The sequence below is a fragment of the Mercurialis annua genome, linkage group LG5 (genome assembly GCF_937616625.2).
Source record: "Mercurialis annua linkage group LG5, ddMerAnnu1.2, whole genome shotgun sequence".
NCBI lineage: Eukaryota > Viridiplantae > Streptophyta > Magnoliopsida > Malpighiales > Euphorbiaceae > Mercurialis > Mercurialis annua.
Window position 1 is genome coordinate 9,558,061 of NC_065574.1, and position 21,579 is coordinate 9,579,639.

The 21,579-nt window shown below is 37.8% G+C and overlaps 4 protein-coding genes and 2 long non-coding RNA genes across 6 annotated transcripts; 4 read left to right on the plus strand and 2 right to left on the minus strand.

Annotated features, from left to right (window-relative positions):
* Nucleotides 1–5,932: 5,932 nt before the first annotated feature.
* Nucleotides 5,933–10,112, minus strand: LOC126681415 (uncharacterized). The gene is made up of 5 exons (XM_050376955.2): nt 9,726–10,112; nt 7,911–8,529; nt 7,172–7,745; nt 6,461–7,074; nt 5,933–6,334 (listed from the first exon to the last, which is right to left on the minus strand). Exons 2-5 carry the CDS (start codon nt 8,526–8,528, stop codon nt 5,933–5,935), a joined length of 2,208 nt encoding a protein of 735 aa, XP_050232912.2. The 5' UTR covers nt 8,529; nt 9,726–10,112.
* Nucleotides 10,113–11,327: 1,215 nt separating this feature from the next.
* LOC126680170 (uncharacterized) lies at nt 11,328–12,148 on the plus strand. The gene is made up of 3 exons (XR_008790789.1): nt 11,328–11,580; nt 11,670–11,804; nt 12,059–12,148. It is a non-coding gene; the product is annotated as an uncharacterized LOC126680170 (long non-coding RNA).
* A 2,143-nt stretch (nt 12,149–14,291) lies between these two features.
* On the plus strand, nt 14,292–16,157 carry LOC126680167 (uncharacterized). Its single transcript, XM_050375223.2, has 3 exons — nt 14,292–14,422; nt 14,556–15,668; nt 15,756–16,157. Exons 1-3 carry the CDS (start codon nt 14,297–14,299, stop codon nt 16,041–16,043), a joined length of 1,527 nt encoding a protein of 508 aa, XP_050231180.1. The 5' UTR covers nt 14,292–14,296; the 3' UTR covers nt 16,044–16,157.
* A 1,424-nt stretch (nt 16,158–17,581) lies between these two features.
* Nucleotides 17,582–18,216, plus strand: LOC130015526 (uncharacterized). Its single transcript, XM_056105849.1, has 2 exons — nt 17,582–17,695; nt 17,803–18,216. The coding sequence occupies exons 1-2, from the start codon at nt 17,582–17,584 to the stop codon at nt 18,214–18,216; spliced, it is 528 nt and encodes a 175-aa protein (XP_055961824.1).
* Nucleotides 18,217–18,316: 100 nt separating this feature from the next.
* On the plus strand, nt 18,317–19,572 carry LOC130014685 (E3 ubiquitin-protein ligase SINA-like 10). Its single transcript, XM_056106006.1, has 2 exons — nt 18,317–18,821; nt 18,916–19,572. Exons 1-2 carry the CDS (start codon nt 18,732–18,734, stop codon nt 19,570–19,572), a joined length of 747 nt encoding a protein of 248 aa, XP_055961981.1. The 5' UTR covers nt 18,317–18,731.
* A 1,029-nt stretch (nt 19,573–20,601) lies between these two features.
* Nucleotides 20,602–21,579, minus strand: LOC126680171 (uncharacterized). The gene is made up of 3 exons (XR_007641069.2): nt 21,139–21,579; nt 20,981–21,050; nt 20,602–20,766 (listed from the first exon to the last, which is right to left on the minus strand). It is a non-coding gene; the product is annotated as an uncharacterized LOC126680171 (long non-coding RNA).

Below are 21,579 nucleotides of genomic sequence, written 5' to 3' on the forward strand. Positions count from 1 at the left end.
GAAGTTTCTCAAGCGTCTAATTAACCGATTTGGGACTCCAAGGGTTATCATTAGTGATGGGGGGTCGCATTTTTGCAACCGGCAATTTGAGGTTTTGATGAAAAAGTACAATGTGTACCACCGAGTTGCTACCCCCTATCACCCCCAAACGAGTGGCCAAGTGGAAGTTTCGAATCGTGAATTGAAGAGAATCTTAGAGAAGACAGTAAATGGGACAAGAAAGGATTGGTCCCTCAAGTTGGATGACGCCTTATGGGCCTACCGCACGGCATTTAAGACACCTCTCGGTATGTCGCCTTATCGAATTGTGTATGGGAAAGGGTGTCACTTGCCGGTTGAATTAGAACACAAAGCCTATTGGGCAATTAAGAAGTTGAACTATGACTTCAAGGCGGCCGGTGAGAAGCGATTGTTGCAACTTAATGAGTTAGATGAATTCCGACTTGATGCTTATGAGAATGCCAAACTTTATAAGGAAAGAACGAAGAAATGGCATGATGCTCACATCTCACCCAAGTCATTTGAAGTTGGAGCTTTTGTGTTGCTTTATAATTCAAGGTTGCGGTTGTTTCCGGGAAAATTAAAATCTCGGTGGAGTGGTCCGTATAAGATCCGGCACGTGGCGGTTCATGGAGCAATAGAATTAGAAAATCAAAAGGGAGAGACGTTCAAGGTCAACGGAAACCGTTGCAAGCCCTACTTGGGACCTTTGACGGGTCAAATAGATGACAAGATCTATCTTGCTCCCCCTTCAACTTAAGTGCCACGGATTGACGGTCGAGCTTTCGACCTTAAACAAGCGCACTTGGGAGGCAATCCCAAGAGGTTTGAATTTTAATGCTTTTAGTTGTTTTCATTTTGCAATTGCCTTAAGTTTTCATTTTTTTTGTTGTTTATGATTTGGCGTATTTCATATGTTGTTATGTTCGAGATAATGCGTGGTATGTTCGGTTTTTGGATGTGTAGGAGTTCGGTGGAGCGATTCTTCAAAAAAATCAAGGTTCCCTAAGAAAGGAAAAACAGAATAATCTGTTTTCCCTTGTCTCGAATCGAGACAAGCTTCTTAGGAAGTTGTCTCGATTCGAGACAAAAGAAGCAGATTATTCTGTTTCTCTTTTCTTGGTGTCTCGAATCGAGACACCTATTTAACAAGGGTGTCTCGATTCGAGACACTTGACTTAAAGGGGGGACTTTGAAATTTTCTCATTGGCTCTTATTTGCTTCACATGGATTGATGATGTGGCACGATCCTAACCCTTCAAGATTCAAATTTTTGACATGGATCACCAACTTACAACACATCTTGGCCCTTCAATCCATAGCTATGAATTTAGCCATAAAAATGACTCCATCACTTCATCTTCTCCACAATTCCATACCTAAATTAGAAAACCTCCATATCCAAAAGCTTCTTTCTCTTTCATCAAGCCAAACCTTCAAGAAGCCTTAGCCATCATTCAATCTACCCAAATTCAATTCCAAACACATTTCCGAACACCCTTTACGCCACTCTAGCCATGTCACGAATCACACGATCAAAGAAGACCGTCGCGCAAACTTCGAACCCACCACCACCGGAGGTTGAACCAACGCTAGGAACCTTCCGTTCCAATCGTAAGAAAAGTGCTTCCGGGTCCAACGTTTTCGGAGTTAACACTCCGGGGGCTCTTCGACACCGTTTTGATACGCCTTTTGAAATCCGTACCGAGGCGGAAGGGAATAGGTTCAAGAGCCTTAAGAAGAAAGGTATTTCCGTTCCGTACAAGATTTGTTGGGAGAGCATGACGAAGTTGAAAATCCATGGGATTGTGAAGCCCTATTTCGATTGGTTGGATTTTACAAAAATGGAGGCTTCTCCACATGAGTATTGTGAGGAACTTACTTATGAGTTCTTCACCACACTCAAACCATCACCAACAAGCGAGACAACTCTCACTTTCCGGCTAGAAGGGAAAGAGCGGGAATACACGTTGGCCAACTTGATTGAAGATTTTTCGTTGTGGGATATGGGATTGAAGTTTATGCCGGAAGAATTTGATGACAATTTGGTTTGGAATGGGGCATCGGGTAAAGCGGTTTTTGATAGCCACAATGCGAAGCTCAATGAGGTGAGGGATATCGCTGCCATAATCTTGCTCAAATGGTATGCTCACTCTTATGTCGGGCGCCATGAGTCCAACAAGGTAACACGATCGGATTTGCTAATTCTCCGGGTACTCAAGGATGAAACCAACCCGGATGTGCAAGTTAATGTGGGCTATCGATTCATGAAGATTTTGTTAGAAGCTCCGGAGAAAAATAAGAAACTCGGCCATGGTTGGTTTGTGATGCACTTAGCAAGAAAAGACCCCGAGTTTGATGAAAGCAAATACAAGTTGTTACCTCCAAAGATGATCGATGTGGATCATCTCTCGCATGGGGGTTATGCAAGGAAACAACGGGTTGTTGGAAAATACGTACAAGAACATTGGGAAGACACCCATCCCGGCCAACCTTACCCTAGAGCGGGTTGGAGTGAGCCAAGAGAAGAACCCATACCGAGGCGGCCAAAGGAGCAACCTAGAAGAAAAGATAACCATATGGCCGGCACTAGTGCCGAAGGTGGGGAACAATTTGCTAGTGTTCCGGAGGGAGTCCAATGGGAGCAACCGCCCCCATACGATTTCCAAGCGGACCAACGTGTTTTTATGGAGGAGCAAAGAAGGATGTGGAAGAAGATGGAGTATAGGCAAGAAAGGATGCAACATCGCATGAGGAGGCATGAACAAAAGATGCAAGAGTTTTACAATGCCCAAGGCGGTCCGCGTTTCCCGTCTCCTACACCTTCGCCGGAGCCACCCGAGTTCGATTGAACTCGAAGATTTGCTTTCTTCAACTCTAACTCATGCACTTTTCCGTTTTATTTCATTGCCATGGGGACATAGCATAGAAATAGTGTGAGGAGGGGTTGTTGAAAATATGAATGCGTTAGAGTCTCGGTTTTATTGTTTTGTTTTTAATGTTTGCGTGTAGGAGTCTAGTTTGTTTGTTTTAGGTTGTTTATTTTGAGTCACCTCGCACTAAATCGTTGGCTTGTGTATGTTGAAGCATGATTAGTGACCTTGGTGTATTTGTGAAATGAAAGTTTGATTCCCGATCAATGAAGTTAGTGAGTGCATTTTTCTAGTTTAAATCAATCAAATGTGAATGTGTCTAATAAGATGCAAGTTGTATGACATGGTTCAATGAAATTCGAGTTAATTCCATGTAAATGGCGTTGTGTTTTGACAAGTTGTAGTGCTTAATACGGATGCATGATGTGTGCTTTTAAATTGACAATTTGTGCCATTTTTGAAAATTTGAGTATGATTGGCATGTTTTCATAGGAATTAAGTTTTTTGCATGATACCCTTTTATTGAGTGATTATTGAGCCTAATTGTTGTTGTGAGTGTCAATTGCATGCTAGATTCCTAGAACTTGCTTGGTGTCCGTTCAAAACTATAAAGGTTGAGTGTTAATGACTAGATGAGTATGGCATTTAGGAATACCCCAAATTTTTGAACAAAATCACTTAAAAGCCTACCCTCTACCTTTAGAATCACCATTTTGAGCCTAAGCCCTTCTTTGTCAAAACACAAATTACACAACTCCCTTCAACAACTTACCTCTTAAAACACCCAATTTGATTTGAATGACTTAATGATGAGAAAAAGGCGACACTAGCTTGATGACTAGAAAGAAATGTGAAAGGGTGTAAAGAATAGAATTTGCCTCGAGAAAAAGAAAATCAAAAGAAAGAAAGAATAAAAACAATTTCAAGAAAAAAAAAAAAGAGAAAACAAAAAAATAAAAAGAGGAAAATGAAGAAAAGAAAAGAAAGAAAGGATAAACAAGGGCAATAAATAAAAATAATTCAAAAGTTCACAAGTGTTGAAAATCCGAGCTAGGTCGAAAGTATATTAGAAAAGAGTCGTTCAAATCAAGTTTTATCCAAGTACCCAAATCTACCTACCCCTAACCCATAGCCAAGTTACAACCCTCACAAGTCCATATGATAGTTGTTGATTACCGAACCAAATAGTGGAGTTCGGGACTAAAGGCAAGCCTATGGTGAATAAGCACGATGTGAGTTTAATTGTTTACCCTAAACACTTGTGTATTGGAGTGATATCTTGTGAGTTTCATTGTGCTTTGCTTGGCTCCTATGAGAATAATGCCATGATTTACCATTTCATTTTGGCCAATGTGTGCATGTCCCGTAGATGATTGTAACTCCGAATTTGCTTAACACAAATGCCTTACCAATAGTATTCTCAATGTCATTGGACTATGTCATTATACTTGCATTCATCGTTGGTTGCATCGCTTACAATTGATAACACTAGAAATTTGTCTTGTGCCTTCATTGGTTGGGAGTTCGTGTGTAGTCATGTGTTTACAATCTCCAAGGTTGCTAATTGTTGTGGTTGATAGTGAGATTCATTTCTTGCTTGGGGACAAGCAAGGTTTTAGTGTGAGGAGGTTTGATAGGAGTGAAATACTCCTATCTTTAGGATGTCTTTTCGTATGCTTTTATGTGTTTTCACCCCGTTTTTATATGGAATTGATTAGCTTATAGAGGGTGTTTATGTTTCAGGGAATCAAGAGCATTACGAAGAGTTTTGAGGCCGAAATAGTGGAAAATGAGCGGAAGCGGAAGTCGAGCGCAAAAGAAGTTAAAGCCGGAAGCGAAAGAAGTCGATTCCCCCTTCTGAAGAGGTGTCTCGAATCGAGACATCCCACTTAAAATGGGTGTCTCGAATCGAGACACAAAGATTTGAGAAGCAGAATTATCTGCTTAGTGTGTCTCGAATCGAGACACACTCATAAGTTGAGTGTCTCGATTCGAGACAAGAGAAAAGTAGGATTTCGGTTTTTGCTTGCTTTCTTTCTCTATTGGGCCCAAACATTCTAGATGGGTTGTACTTTTATTCCCTATTGTGGGTAGTACTATATAAGGATACATTACTTTCCCTTTTTAGGGTTATGCACTAGATTTAGATTTGTAGCCCCCATTTCCTATTACTATTCTCAGATTTTTAGATACAATTGTTCTTAGCTTTAATTCCAGATTCTTGTTCTTAACTTTGGTGATTAATGCAAGATTATTATTATTCAAGCTTCATTATTATAGTTATTGTTGAATGTTTTTCTTCTACTTATTAAAGGTAATCTTTCTACATCTTAATAGTATGTTTGATTCTTGTTTAATTATTGCTTTAGTTTTGATAATGGCTAGCTAAACTCCTTGTTTGGGGGTTGTTGATGATTGCCATGATTAGTTGAATAGTTGATTAGGGTTGATTTGTGTTGGGAGTTTGTTGTGATTATTGGGGCTTAATGCTTAGATTAACTTGATCTATTAATCTATGTTTAGAGACTAGTTAATTAGGCGAGAGTCAATTAATTAGACGGACTTAGTTGATCACAAACCTAAAATCTAATCACGCTAGGGCGGTTTAGGGATTAGGTGGTTAGAAGTTAGCTTCGCGATTGGATTAGATTGACATTGTTGACTTCTAATTACGCGAGAGCGATTTAGACGTCAACTTGATAATCTAATCTCAATTAGACCTAATTGCGGACTCGAGAGAGCGGATTAGGCAATCTAGAAAAACTTGACCCGAGCCGATAACACTATTATACCCAATTTTCTAGGATTCGTTAGTGGCATGATTTAACAACCTCTAGACGCTTTTTCCTATTGTTATTCCCGTTTATTAATTAATTGCTTTAGTTTTTAATTGCTTAAAGTGTGATTCACTAGTTTTAAATTTCATAGTCATTACTATAATTCCAATTGATCGTTGCTTTCCGAATTGAATTTCCCATTACATATTCGCTCACTTTAAACCTCTTGTCTTCGTGGGATCGATTCCGTATTTCCGGATTACTACAAGTTAGTATTTTTTGCTAACAATTATGTCCATATTTTTCACATCGGCTGCACTTATTTTGATTTTTTTGTTCATCTGGACCTTTTATTCTTCTTTTTTTTGGTCTTCCAGGTTTAATTCTTCCTATAGGAGGTAAGATAATGACATCTTCAACCTCTGCAGTGACTTCCCATGTTTCTTCTTTAGGAATCGGGTATACAGTTTCTGCATATGTAGCAAGCATTTCTTCATTTGTGAAATACTTTGAGCAATATTCAGTTGGGTCTTGATGTTTGTAATTGAATACAGCAGCAGCATGTTTACATGGAATCATTTCTTCTTGATATCTGTTGCATGTGCAAGATTTTTCCTTGATGTTAACAGTGGAGGGTTTACCATTTTCAGTAACAGTAAATATGTCATCATCAGATGGCTGAACCTGATAAACAGATGATAATATTAAACTGAACTTTGATAAACAGATGATAATACTAAAGTGAACCTGATAAACAGATGACAATGCTAATAATAAACAGAATACTATTATGTTTAAATGAATGCTTACCTCGATTTTGAGGGAATTAATATAATTTTCCCTTAGCAGAGAATCATATTTGGTAGTCAATTTTGTGAAAGTTCCTCTAGCAAGATTTCTGTTTTTGTAGCTCCATCTTTGTACCAAGCTTCTCAAGTATTCCATAAGCATGGTAACTGGTAATTCTCTTGCCCTATTTACTGCTGCATTAAATGACTCAGCCGTATTTGAAGTCATTATGTTGTATCTTTTTTTCACAGAATGTGAAACTGCCCACCTTTTGAATCCTGCTTCCTTGAGATAAGATATAACTGCTGGATTTATATTGTTAAGCTCTGCCATATGAGTATTAAATTCTTCCTTTGTATAAGCTCTTGCTGCTGCTTTGAACAGATCTTTAATTGTCTTCCGATTCCTTCTGAATTTGCTTTTCATGTTTTTTAGTAAATGATATATGCAAATATCATGTTGAACTTCTCCAGCAAAAACACTCTCTATTGCATTTTTAATGCTCTGATGTCTGTCTGAAATTATACACATTTCTTCCCTTACACCAAAAACATTTTTGATGTGTGTAAAAAACCAATTCCATGATTCATCATTTTCTGAATCTGTTATTGAAAATGCAAGAGGGAATATTTTTCCTGTAAAATCAAAGTTTGTTTTGATTATCAGATTATCACATGATAATGCCATAATGATAACAGTATGCTAATAAAAACTTTAATGCTGAAAACATACCTGCTGCATCAAGAGTTGATGCTGAAAACAGAGTACCTCCATATGGTCCTTTCAAAAAGGTAGCATCCACAATCATAATAGGAATACAGTGATTCCATCCACTTATAGATGCCTTCAGTGACATGAAAGCATAGAGAAATGTATCATCCACATCTGTTTTATAACTTACAAATGATCCTGGATTTGTTTGCATTATCATGTGAAGATATCTTGGTAGTACACCATATGAATCTTCTGGTTTCCCTCTTAAAAGCTCTAGTGCAATTTGTCTACATTTCCATGCTTTCCAATAATCTAATTTGATGCTGTAATCCTTTCTCATGTCTCTTATTATATCATTTGGTGTGTAAATTGTTTTTATATCCAACAATTGTGATTTGATGATTTTAGCTATTGTTTTTGAGCTGACATATTTCTGGTCTCCCATTCTCATCTCCAAAGAACATGTATGAACATTGTTGTACTTTCGTACTTGAAACATTTTTGTGTTTCCAACCCTTGACGCATAAAATTTCCATTCACAAGATTCATCTACACATCTCAATCGGTACTGTCTTTTGCATGATTTTTGTACCTGTAATTAGTAATAATCAGTTTTTGATACTGTTATGCTAATGTTAACTGTATCACAAACTTGTCATTTAAGTATCACAAACTTATCAACTGATTATCACAATTCAGAATATAATTACTTAAATAATAATAACATAAAAAGGACAAACAGAATATTGAAATGTACCTTGTATTGAAAATGATCTGATATTCCATAGAGGCTCATCTCTGATATTACTGATTCTTTATCAGTGAATATGCCTCCTTCTTCTAATTTATGATTAGTTTGATTTATTGCAATATAATCTTCATTAAAATCTGTTTCCGGAAGATCCTCTTGAAGGTCACAAAGAAGGTTTGCATATTCAATCATATCCAAATTTGAACAAGACATTTCTTTTTCTTTAAAGAACTGTTCATCCAGATATGTCATATCGTCTTCTTGAACTAGAATTGAATCGTTTGCAGCTGCTGATGATGATGATTCCAGAAATCTGATAGGCTTATTTAATATAATGCAGATTGGATATTTTGTGAAGTTCATTTCACTCCTTTTTAACTGTATATAGAATCTGAGGCTTCCTTCATCTTTTATTTTGATTGGAGGATAATCATCACTGACTAGATATTGAATATCTAATTGAGTGTCAGTCTCTTGAATTTGCAAATGTTGATATACCAATTCAATAAAACTTTCAAATGTGCAGTCTATTTCCAATAAAATTCCTGTTATTTTGAAGTTTATATATTTTCCATCTTCTGTCCATTGTCCATCATGTTGCATTAGCACTTGAATAATTTCCATCCTGAAAAATGATAAATAGATGATAAATTAATGAAAAATAGATGATAACAATGCTGTATAATGATATTATCCTGTGATTAGCAGATATTCAGCTAATAATATGATAATTTGAATTATCATGTGATTATCAGATAATACACAGACAAAGTATCATGTGATTATCACAATTATTATCACATTGTCATATCATTATCATTATCACATTATTATCATATTATTATCATTATTATTTGATTATCATGTGATTATCAGACAAAGTATCATGTGATTATCAGATAATTTGAATTATCACCTGATTATGACATAATTACTGTTATCAACTGGTTATCAACTGGTTATCACAATTCAGACACATTCACATTATCATATCACATTTCGGACACATTATCATTATCATGTGATTATCACATTATCATATCATTATCATTATCACATTATTATCACATTATTATCATTATCATGTGATTATCATTTGATTAAACATGTATATCATAAAATTATCATTATCATGTGATTATCATGTTATTATTATTTGATTATCATGTGATTATCATGTGATTAGCAGACACATTATCATTTGATTAGCAGACACATGTTATCAACTGGTTATCAACTGGTTATCATTATCATTTGATTAGCAGACACATGTTATCAACTGGTTATCATTATCATGTGATTATCATGTGATTATCAGATAAGTTAAATTATCATGTGATTAGCAGACACATTATCATTTGATTAGCAGACACATGTTATCAACTGGTTATCAACTGGTTATGACATAATTATCACATGTTATCAACTGGTTATCAACTGGTTATCACAGTTCAGACACATTCACATTATCATATCACATTTCGGACACATTGTTATTTGATTATCACATCACATGATAATCAGGCAAACTTATTAACTGATTATAATAATTTAGACATATTATCATTTGATTATCAGTTAAAATATAACATATTATTATCATGTTATTATAACATTATCACATTATCATGTGATCAATTTAAACTAAAATATTTTTATAATATAATCATATGATAATAATAATAATATTATAATCATATTATCAAGAACAGATAATTAGAGTTTAAGAATCACTGTTTTTATGAAGATCGAGCTGTTACAACTGTAAATTTTAAAAAACAGTTACAACTGTAAATTTTATTAACAAGATCAGATAATTACCTTTAAGAATCACTGTTTTTATGAAGATCGAGCTGTTTTGCTTGAATTCTATATGTGATTTGCAGCAGAGAAGAATAATTCCGGTGATCGATCTGTTGAAGAGATTTGTATTTAGGAATCTGAAATTTCGAAGAAGAATTTTTCAAAGAAGCGTGCTTGATTACGAGCTGAGAGAAGAATTTAGAGAGAGAAAAATAGAGAGAGAAAAGTAAGGTTTCTAGTTGTGCGTGAAAAGTAATGATTTCTTTAAACATTGAGTTTATATAGTAGGAGTAATTTTTTAATTAAAAAAAAGCGGAGAGTAAAAATTTAAAATTAGAAAATTCGTGATGTATTTTTCGTAAGATTTCATTGCTGATGTAGAATATCAAATTATTTTTGTAATTTAGGTAAATATCTATTTTTCTCTATAAAAATCCTGACGCAGCTCTTAGTCCATTATCATTGCCATGTCAGCAACTCTCAACTCATTGCCATGTCAGCAATCCATGCCTTCATTTTCTATTCGTTAATGGCGAATAATACATCAAGACTAAGGACCTGTTTGGATCAATTTTAGCGTAAAATTCATTTTAATTTATTTTATTTCTAAATGAATTCTACATAAAAATCATTTGAAAAATGTATTTTGTATTTGATTTTCCGAATTTTAAATATGAAAATAATATTAAATTAAGTGAAATAAATTGAATATTGTATTTTGAGTATAAATATAAATTTAAATTGTGAAAATTCATTTGAACCAATCACATATTATGTAGAAATTCAATTGAATTTCATAAAAATTGTGAAATTCATTTGAACCAAACAGACCCTAAAAGATACTATTTTCAATCCTTTCTTTTTACATCCTAATGAAATTCTTTCATTAGTTTTAGTTTCAAATCTGTTGAATGGAAGTAAGTGTCACTCTTCGTGTAGATCTCTAAGGATAATACTGATTTTAAAGAATAAATTTAAATTTACGAATGGATCAGTCGCTATGTCAGGTATGAATGAGCTTATATTGTTTGTTTGGGAAAATATAATACTATGATGATGTCGTGGTTATGTAGATCAGCGACATTTACCATTGAACAAGTATTTCTTTTTTAGAAACTTTTTTTAGATATATGAAATAACATAAGGGAATGTTTTTAACAAAGAGATGCCTATAGACTTGATGAGATTAAAGAAGACATTTATGCTTTTCAACAAGCTTCTTTATATGTAACAAATTATTATATACATTTGAAAACATAGTGGGATGAATTGATAAGCTTGAGGCCATTTATTGTTTGTGTTTGTGTACTAAAATGTTCCCATAATGTTTCAGATCTAACTAGGATTCATTCTAATGATTAGGCTAATAATCATGGACGGTCCTCTACCTTTGCACTAAACTTCCCTAAACCCCCCCACCTTTCAAAAGCTTTACTAAACCCCCTGACCTTTATGACGGCGCCATTCACGGCCCTTCTGGAAAAAAAAAACACAAAATCGCGGCGCCGCCAACGATTTAATCGTTTGCATGCGTTTTCCTCGACACCTGTCGATCCACGTGACCTGTCCTCTGTCAGTTGCAACAGTCCCTCTCTCTGACATGCCGGTTGACTTTTCAAATTTTAAAATAAAAAAAAAAAATTAACCGCTCGGTAACTTTTATCTCTCTTTCATCTTCTTTCTGACATACTCTTTCATCCTTCTCTTCTCTTCCCTTTTTTCTTCTGAAACTCATTCTCTTCCCTTTTTTCTTCTGAAACTCTCATTTTCACACCGCCATTGTCTCGTCGATTGCCTGTTCATCTTCCGTGCTTTCTGTGTTTTTGCATTGTGAAGAAGAAAAAATAACGAAGGAACAAAACATAAATTTAGAGTGAGAAAGATTGATTTTTACTCTTGTTATCTGGTTCATGTGGTTTAGGGTTTGATTAACGTGGTGTATTTACGCTCTCTGTGTCACAGGTTTTTATAGTGAAAGAATTACAAAAATGAGAAAGAAAGGAAAAGGAAAATCAAAGGAAAGAGAACGAACGGGACCACCTGGAACTGCTGGATGGGGTTTAATGGATGAGAGCGATAGTGACGAAGTGGTGGAAGGTATGTAGGACCACATAGTACTTTGGTTTCTGTAAATGTTTGTTATTCTATGCTTTGATTTATTAGCCGCTTTTGGACATAGGACTACAAGTTGCTTTATGTTTGTTTACTGCTGTAGGACCACTAGTTGGTTTGATTTGTTTAATCTTTGTACAAGTTGTTTATTGTTTTCACGTTTCTGTTGGTTGGCATTTACTATTATTTTTGTGTTGCTTGATGGTTGTTGGTGTGTTTAAATATTTGTCTGTTTGCAGTGTCACCAGGTTTTGAATTTTTTCAAATCAACCTTCACATTAATGGGGCATTGGGGGAATGGGGTTACCATGATGGGGAAGTGTCCACCGGTGTTTATTCTATGTCTGGTATGACTATGAAGAAATTAGATAGATGGATGAAAAGAGAAAAAGTTGAGGGCTTAGTTGATTATTACTGGAAAGAAAAAGACAAGGAATTTCATGATTGGATTAGACCGATAAATCACGACGATGATGCTATGGAAATGGCAAGTGCTGGGAAGAGGGATGGAGAAGTGGATGTCTATGTTAGGAAACTGACCGTTAAAGACATTGAGGCTTTAGTCCCTCCGCCCCCCTCGCCCCCACATGTTGTAATTGATGAGATACCAAATCCCAAAGATTTAGCTTATGTGTATCCCACTCCCGTGAAAAAAGTAAGGGGTAAACCATTGGCTACCAAGGCTGGTGGGAGTAAACCACTGGGTACCAAGGCTGTTGGTGAAGGTCCTTCAGAAAGTGGGGGGTCATGGATGAGTCCATATGTAAGTGAATATGTAAGTGAAGGGGCTTCTATGGTCCAGGGAAATACGCAGGCTCAGGGGAATGAAGGGGCAGATTTTTTGGGACAAACTGACACTGGGAATGATGAGGTTGCTGGTGAGCGGGCAAATGAAGAGGCAAGCGTTCAGATGGCTGATGAAGATTGCCATGATAAGGGGGATGGGGCTGCTGAAGATTGCCAACTTAATGGGGCTGAGGCTGGGGCTGTGGATGGGGCTGAAGCTGAGGCTGGGGCTATGGATGGGGCTGAGGCTGAGGCTATGGATGGGGCTGAGGCTGAGGCTATGGATTTGGCTGAGGCTGAGGCTGGGGCTGCTGAAGATTGGCAAGTGAATGGGGTTGAGGCTGGGGCTAGTGAACAGCATGGGCCACAAGAGGAAGAAGTTCCAATTCAGGGGCCACATGAGGAAGCTCAGGATTTAGGGGCTGACGATGGGCCGCACATGGATGAGGTAGAGGGGCTGCATGATAAGGGTCCTACTCAACAAACTCAAGATGTGGACTTCGACAATTTCTTCCAGACCCAACATCAGCCCCCTTTTGAGGGTTTATTTGAGGACCAGAACAGGGAACTACCGCAAAGGCAAAGTGAAGACCAGCCACCGATGCCCACTGAAGAAGAGCTTCATCATTCACATGAATGGGTTGAAGTTGAAGATTGGGATGATGATCTAGATGAGTACATTGTGGATCCTGATTATGACATCTCGGATGGTGATGAAGATTTGACTACCGAGTTGAGGTCAAACGGTCAGTTGCCTGAAGAGAATGAAGAGAATGAAGAGAATGAACAGGATGAAGAGAACGAAGAGAATATTGGTGCTTCGCAGAACAGGGCTGGTGGGAGACCCAAAGGTAAAGCCCAATTTGAGTCTGGTGGTGTTGACAGAACAATTCACCAGGACACTGTGGGTGGTGATTCAGAGTACGTAGAGTCTGATGGCAATAGATCTATTTCAGATTCAGAAGAAGAGGGGGGAGGATTTTAATGTGTTTGATGAAGACCACGACCATGAGGGTCCAACTTTCTCTATTGGGATGTTGTTCACTGACAGGGAGCAGTTTAAGAAGGCCTGCCGTGAGTGGGGGATACACCACAGGTACCAACTGCACTTCCCTGTAAATGAGATAACAAGGGTGAGGGCAAAGTGCTACTCAAAGAGCAAATGTAAGTTCTACGTGTTTGCCTCAAAGATGCACCTCAAAGATCCCAATGACAACACATTCCGAGTGAAGACCCTTGATCTGCGCCATACATGTCCTAAAGTGAGCAAAAACTTCCACCTGACTAGTGCAGTCCTCGCCGACAAGTACTTAGAAGAATTTAGAAACGATCCTGAATATAAGTCTGAAGTGTTTGTGAAGAAGATTCAGACGGACCTAAAACAATCAATAAGCATTCAGCAGGCAAGAAGAGCAAGAAGGGCAACATTAGACAAATTGGAGGGTGATGAAGACCGGCAATATGAGAAGCTGTATGACTATAAGAGGGAAGTTTTGAGAACCAACCCAGGCAGCACGGTGGAGTTTAAAGAAGCAAGGGGGAAGTTCCAGGGAATGTATGTATGTTTTGATGGGTTGAAGCAGGCCTTCGTGAATGGGATGAGACAGATTGTCTGTCTGGATGGGTGCTGGTTGAAGGGTAAATACGGGGGTCAACTTCTTTCTGCAATAGGGATTGATTCAAACGACTGTATGTACCCCTTAGCATATGCCTGGGTTAAAACGGAGAACACGGAGACCTGGATGTGGTTTATTGGGCTACTATCAGTTGATCTGCACCTTACGAATGCCGCTGTTTTCATGTCCGATAAACAAAAGGTACAATCCTATCTTGATTAATGTGCTGTATTAGATTTTTTACATTAAGATCAGGGTCCTTTGGTGAATAATGTACAAACTATAGGGTGTGTTATTGATTGCATGGGTGATTATATTTCGTGCGCTTGTGCAGGGTTTGTTGAATGCTGTGAAGGAGTTGTTCCCATATTCAGAGCATCGATTTTGCTGGAGGCATTTGTGGGCCAATTTCAGGAGCACATTTCACACGCAACACATGAAGCCCTTCATCTGGAACATTGGAACAGCAACATACAAAGCAGCCATGGATAGAGCAATGAAAGCTCTGGAAGACAAACATGACGCTGGCTACAAATGGATCAAAGAGAGGGACAGGAAACACTGGTGTAGAGCGCTGTTCAAAGAGGAAGTTAAGTGTGATATCCTCCTAAACAACCTGGCTGAAGCATTCAACAAGTACATACTTGCTGCAAGAGAGAAGCCAGTGTTGACAATGTTCGAAATGATAAGGACGCAGCTTATGAAGAGGATTAATGACAAGCAGAAGTTTGGGGGAAACATGGAGGGTGAGCTGTGCCCAAAGATCAGAAAGAAGCTTGCTAAAATCATTGATTATGGTTGGAAGTTCACCGCAGATCCTGGTGGTAGCCCTCAGTGGCAGGTAGAGGGCCCAGGGGGCCAGTTCGTGGTTGATTTGGCTAACAGAACATGCACATGTCGAAGGTGGCAGCTTAGTGGAATCCCATGTTCGCACGCTACACCATGCATATATGGAAATAATCAACGGCCTGAAGAGTTTGTGGATGATTGCTACAGTGTAGCTACGTATCAGAGGGTATACAGCTATGTAATCAACCCTATGAATGGGCCAGACATGTGGGAAACAGACCCTGAGCCGGCTAATATCATACTCCCACCATCCCCAGTACATAAGAAGAAGAGGGGCAGAATACCAACGGCCAGGAAAAAAGAGGCGGAGGAACTAGAGAAACAAAGGGTTGAAAAAGCCAAGGAAGCCGCTGCAGGTAGGGAAAAGTTGCCAAGGAAAGGAAATATGAGAATGACGTGCAGTTTATGTGGTCAATATGGACACAATAAGAGGGGTTGCCTAAAGAGGAGTGGGGGTCAGTCAACTCATGAGGTTGGTGGTCCGTCAGCTGAAAGAGTGCCTGGTGGTCAGTCTGCTGAAAGAGAGCCTGGTGGTCAGTCTGCTGAACGAGAACCTGTGCTTCATGACTCTCCAGTCACCCTCCGCTGGATGATGGATGTAAATGAATGTGTGGTTTTGTTGTTTTTAGTTTTTTGGTTTATTATTCCTTTAATTTTATTTTGGGTCTGTGTCTTTCCATGGCAGGGTACAAGTCAAGTCGTTCATAGGTCACCGAGTAGACGTGACACCTTTCCATTTGTGGATCAAGCAGTTCCGGCGGAACCTCCGCTTGCTGACCAAGGCCAACCAGACCAGAACCACCCAGGTGATGCAGAAGAGAATGCCTTCAACAGCCAACGGAGCAGTGTTGACGATGGAGCTCCGTCCCAACCTATCCCGACGCAAGCTGAAAAAGGAAAAGGGAAGCGGAGAGCTAAAGATGTTCCCTCTAGATACATGAACATCCTGAGGAAGAGATCCAAAAAAACGTAGTGCTGGAACATGGATTAGTGGTAGTTATTTTGCTAATTATTATTGTGGTGCACATAGGCAGTATTTTGAACCATGCTTTTGATTGTTTTGAGCCACAATGTTGTGGTTGTTTTAGGAATGGAATGTTATGAAACTTAGGAATGTTATGTAATTAATTCTTGAATCAGTGTACAGACATGTTGCCCAATATAAAAGTACTCTACTAAAGACTTCAGAATCGAAATTAACACCAGAAAAGTTGAGTTACATAATAAAACGATCAATTACATAATAATATGGTTAAAACAGTCATTCTCCAACAAGCACATAAGCTTACAAACAACCATTCTAAAAAGTTCATAAGATAATAAGTACACTGGCAATAAGACAAGTTTCACAAATGATTTATAAGCCTTCAGTTCCCCTATTATTTTCTCTAATCCGAGCAGCTGTGAGTTCATTCTTCAATTCTCTAATCTCCATCTGCAGTCCCCTATTTGCAGCATACAAGTCTGTTAGCTCCAGCTCCATCCCCTCAATTTTGTTAGCAGCTTTAAGAAGCTCGTCCTCCACTTCAATTGCATCAATTATACTTGCTCTGTCAATCAAATGCTTCAGCTCGAATACATCTCCTCTGAGCTTTTCCCCTTCTTTCTGTAGCTCTCCATTTGATCTCTTCATAGTATACAACATGTGCTTCAGGTGAGGAGCATATTCCTCGTCATACCACATGAAGAAGGGGCATCGATTCACTCGCATCTATACACAACAGTTGGCTTTAGAAAATGCCATATAAAAAATACAAACACATTGAATAAAACCCTAATATCCAAATGACTCAAATCAGAAACCCCAAAATTACCGTTTTACAAATCCTAATATCCAAATGACCCAAATCAGAAACCCAAAAAATTATCGTTTTACACAAGAAGAAGAATTTCATTATCATACAACTAACCTTAGCATTTGGACATCGAAAGAATCGCCTCCCAGGATGCTTTTCAGTCCAACACACCATGACCTTCGCCTCCAATCCGCATTTGCATTTAGGAACATTGCACACAGGGAATCCATCTACATAATCCTCTTCTGAAAATCCTTCGGCCATAATTAGGAGATCGACACAAGAAAGAACCCTAAAATCGACACAAATGGAAAGGTGTCACGTCTATAACAGTTTATAACAGTTTATGTTTGTCTATTGTTTTTTAGCAACGATAAGGTCAACATTTTACATAATCACCTAAGGTACTTATCCTATGTTTTAAATATCGTCCACGGTACTCATTCTTTTATTTCAGGATCAACCATGGTACTTCAACTTTTAATGAACTATCACTTAAAGTACTTAATCTTGATAATTAAAACAATAAAGGTTCGTTGGTAATTAAAAAAGGGACATCTGTCACACCTGACAACGAAAAGCAAATCTGAACCCTGCATAAATGAAGGTGCAACACATTATTCAACTGAACACTCAACCCCTTTCTGAAAACCCTCGTCTCATTTTTTTTCTTACCAGCCTTCCCATAGATCTCCACTCCCAAGACACAACGACAATGGAAGGACAAGCTAAACAAGTTGTGTGCGATTGTGGAATTCCATGCCGTATGCAGATTTCCTCTACCGAACGAAATCCAGGACGGAGATTTTACGGTTGTTCGAAGAGAAATGTAAGTATTTTAGATTTTACGGCATTTCGAAGAGAAATGTAAGTATTTTTTTAAAACTTAATCTTCATTTGTTGCCATTTAACTGTCGTTTGACCTACACTACACAGAATCAATGCGATTTTTTTGCGTGGGTGGATAACGACATGGCCTATCAGATGACGATGGTCAGGAATTTGAAAAGTGAGGTTAATGGCATGACTGAAGAACGCAACAAAGCTCTACTGGAACTAGTTCATGCCCATACTCAGGTGGCGGCTAAAACTGACGAACTGGAGCAACTTAATGAGGCCTTCGAGGGATTGAAGGAGTCCATTGAGATGTACCACGAAGAAAATGTGCTTATGATCCAGGATAGTGGTCTGCAACTTATGGAGATAAACACTCTGAAGAAACACGTCAAGCTGATGGAAGTCAAGTGCTCAGACATGGAGAGGAAAAACAAGATCATGAGGCTTGGTTTTTTTGTGGCATTTGCAATTGCCGGTTGCAGTTTATCCGTTGCTTGTTTGAAGAAAAAATGATGCATTTTCTATTAAGTGACAATGGCTTGTGTTTGTGCAGTGTTGTTAGTAAACTGCGTTCCAATAATTTTTTGTATTATCATAAACTCATTTAATTTGCTTGTTGGGAAAACTTTGTGTGATTCAAAAATTTAAATTACAGTACTGTCGTTGATTACATAATTTAAGTGCAGGTGCTGTCTTTCATAATTAAATATAAGTTCAGGTGCTGTCTTTCATAATTGGTCGAAATGTCAAGGGCTATATTAGACTTCACAGAGAAATAAACCGCCAAAAAAATGAAAACTTAATGGCAAAGATTAGCAATGGGTTTTCCAAGAAACCCTTTCATTACACCCGTTCCATCAGTTGTATTGTTCCAATGCAGCCTCTTCGTTAACCACAACCACTAACACAAAGGGCATGTAAAGAAATTGAAGAGTCATGATGGTAACTTATTTAAATAGGCAACCACAGCAACTGATTCAACCATTTCAGATTACACAAATTGTTCTTATTCTCAGAAAAACCAGAAGATGTCCGATAATATTGTTGTGTCTTCACTTAATATGGAACTCATGGATTGCCCAATATGCTGTGAACCCTTAACAACTCCAATTATTCAGGTTTTTACCCATTTATTTATCTTTACCGTTTACTGTTATTTATTTCTGTAATTGTATTGTTTAATAATTGTATTTTTTCTGTAACTATATTTAGTGTGAAAATGGGCATGCAACATGCAACTCATGCTCGGAGAAGACTCAGAAGTGCCATTCTTGCACCCTGCCTATCAGAAGAATGAGGAACCGGATTCTTGAAGATGTTGCTGACTCTTTGAGAGTTTGTTGCTCGTTCAAGAATTATGGATGCCCAGCAACTGTGAGGTACCCCGAAAAGAGCAACCACGAAAAGTTCTGTTCTTTCATAGAGTGCTCATGCCCCATTGAAGTTTGCAATGTTAAGGGAACCTCTGAAATGATTTATGCTCACTGTAAAGTGATGCATAAAGATTTTGTGAAGCCGTTTGTTTTTGGTCGTAAATTCCCTGTTTCTGTTCGGCTGAATGATAATTTCTTTATTCTCCAAGAGGAAAACACAGACATTGTGTTTGTTCTGAACAACACAACGTGTTCTTATGGGAATATTCTTACAATCTGTTGTCTTGCACCGTCACAAGCTGGATGCTGCCCCTATGAAATTGAAGTGAATGCCAACTCAAGTCACAAGTTTCACAGTACTACCCAGAACATTCAAGGCACCGGGAATTACTATCGTTCTTTTTCAGGGTTCCTTCTTGATAGTGACCACGAATTTTTTGCTGACGGTATGATCAAGATGGAGTTTTGTGTTTATCGCGCACCGGAGCTTGCTTAAGAGGATGACATGTTTATGTAGTCTTGTTTATGTATTTTTTGGTTAATTTTGGTGAAGATGGATATTTTTGTTCTTGTTTTTGTTCTTGTTCAGGGTTAATTTTGGTGAAGATGGATGTTAATGTAATTTTTTTCTAAACGTTCTGAAATGTTTGAATATTTAATGAAGTCAATTATTAATCTTACTTTTATGCTTGTTTATATGTCTTTACGAATTATATTTTACATGTTCTGTAAGTAGTGTAAGTAATGTATGTTTATATGTTTTATGTATATTTTTTTGTCCAGCGTAACAAATATCAGGGTCCACTACTCAATCCATTTTAAAAAGTCAGGGACCTTATGTGAACAAAAGTATAAGAATGAAAGACAGTGGTCATGCATGAACCATACGTATTTCATTTCTCTAAAAATAAATTTATAAAATTTCCAACATATAAGTGTCTTTGAATAAAATAACAACATATCAGGAAATAATAAACAATGCTAAATTATGAAATAGCACATATAAAAAACATATAAGTGTTTTAAAATAAAATAACAACAATATCCGGAAATACAAAACAACGCTACATTTATTTGTTCTTTCGTTTTTATTTGTTCTTCTGTTTTTTGCTGCACCCTTCTTCTGGACCTTCAGCCACATCAGATGGGCCTTCAGCAGCAGCAATCTCCACTTCCAAGGCTTCTACTTGGCCCTCATCTTCAGTGCCGTACCACTCTAGCAACAATAATTCATCACCTGGACCTTCTTCAACTCCCGCGGCATCTTCAACTGCCTCCACTGGACCATCTTCAACTGGCTCAAATGGACCATCTTCTTCAATTTCTTTCAATTCTAACTTGGGTCCACTCTCAGGCACCAAATTATGCACATCATCAGAGGTTAAATATCGAACGTAGACATCAACCACACCTTCTTTTAGTGCAGCCCTTGCCATCTCCTCAACATCTCTATCATGTTCAAGAGGTTTTATCCCTCGATGATAGTCCAACTCTGGCTGCCTCCAATAATACATAACTAGCCCCTTCACTCCAATTTTTTTGGCCCACAAATCAAGCCTATTCAGTGACAGTTGGGAAATGTCAAAACATCTTGCACACACGTCGCCCCACAAATAACCACCTTCTCCAAATTCTCCATCATAGTGCAGAACAATTTCCAGGATCTCAGAATCCACTTCCACAGTACGGGCTGTTCAAACAAACAATATGGAGACATTCATTCACAGACATTATGCAAAACAAATCAACAAATTTTACAACCAACTTGAGAATAACTCCCCCAAAAAAACATACCCATAAACCTAAAAATTTACAATAAACCTAAAATCACAAATTCAAGTACCCAAAAACACATACCCAAAAACCAACAAAATTACCCTAAACGCTAAAATTAAAATTCGAACCTGGCCGTTTCTTCCCTTTCGTGTCATCACTGCCGAAGAAGATCTTTTCTTTTCCCATTATCTTCTTAGCCTGTTTTACCATATAAAGATATCAATACCAAAAAAGTGTGCACATGACAGTAACTTTACAAAAATTGATCAACCATTTTTTTTCATACCCGGATTTGTTCTTCCTCGAAATGCAACGCAGGCGAACTACAGAACGAGAGAAAATGAAGAGCAACCAAACGACGATGACAAACGTCTAGGTCAGAGGAGATGGGAAATAGAAAAAGACTGATTTCAAAAACAAATATAATGAAGAAGAAAGAGTATGTCAGAAAGAAGATGAAAGAGAGAGAAAATTTACCGAGCGGTTAATTTTTTTTTTGATTTTAAAATTTGAAAAGTCAACCGACATGTCAGAGGGAGGGACTGTTGCAACTGACAGAGGACAGGTCACGTGGGTCGACAGGTGGCGAGGAAAACGCATGCAAACGATTAAATCGTTGGCGGCGCCGCGATTTTGTGTTTTTTTTCTTCAGAAGGGCCGTGAATGGCGCCGCCATAAAGGTCAGGGGGTTTAGTGAAACTTTTGAAAGGTGAGGGGGTTTAGGGAA

Bases quoted from the DNA above. Each gene is read 5' to 3' on its own strand.
- LOC126680167 (XM_050375223.2), top strand. From the start codon at position 14,297: ATGTACCCCTTAGCATATGCCTGGGTTAAAACGGAGAACACGGAGACC. The intron at 14,423-14,555 runs GTACAATCCTAT...GCGCTTGTGCAG, and splicing joins TCATGTCCGATAAACAAAAG to GGTTTGTTGAATGCTGTGAA. The intron at 15,669-15,755 runs GTAAATGAATGT...TTTCCATGGCAG, and splicing joins CCCTCCGCTGGATGATGGAT to GGTACAAGTCAAGTCGTTCA.
- LOC126681415 (XM_050376955.2), bottom strand. From the start codon at position 8,528: ATGGAAATTATTCAAGTGCTAATGCAACATGATGGACAATGGACAGAA. The intron at 7,746-7,910 runs GTACATTTCAAT...TACTAATTACAG, and splicing joins CAGATCATTTTCAATACAAG to GTACAAAAATCATGCAAAAG. The intron at 7,075-7,171 runs GTATGTTTTCAG...TTGATTTTACAG, and splicing joins ATCAACTCTTGATGCAGCAG to GAAAAATATTCCCTCTTGCA.
- LOC130014685 (XM_056106006.1), top strand. From the start codon at position 18,732: ATGTCCGATAATATTGTTGTGTCTTCACTTAATATGGAACTCATGGAT. The intron at 18,822-18,915 runs GTTTTTACCCAT...AACTATATTTAG, and splicing joins TAACAACTCCAATTATTCAG to TGTGAAAATGGGCATGCAAC.
- LOC130015526 (XM_056105849.1), top strand. From the start codon at position 17,582: ATGGAAGGACAAGCTAAACAAGTTGTGTGCGATTGTGGAATTCCATGC. The intron at 17,696-17,802 runs GTAAGTATTTTA...TACACTACACAG, and splicing joins ACGGTTGTTCGAAGAGAAAT to AATCAATGCGATTTTTTTGC.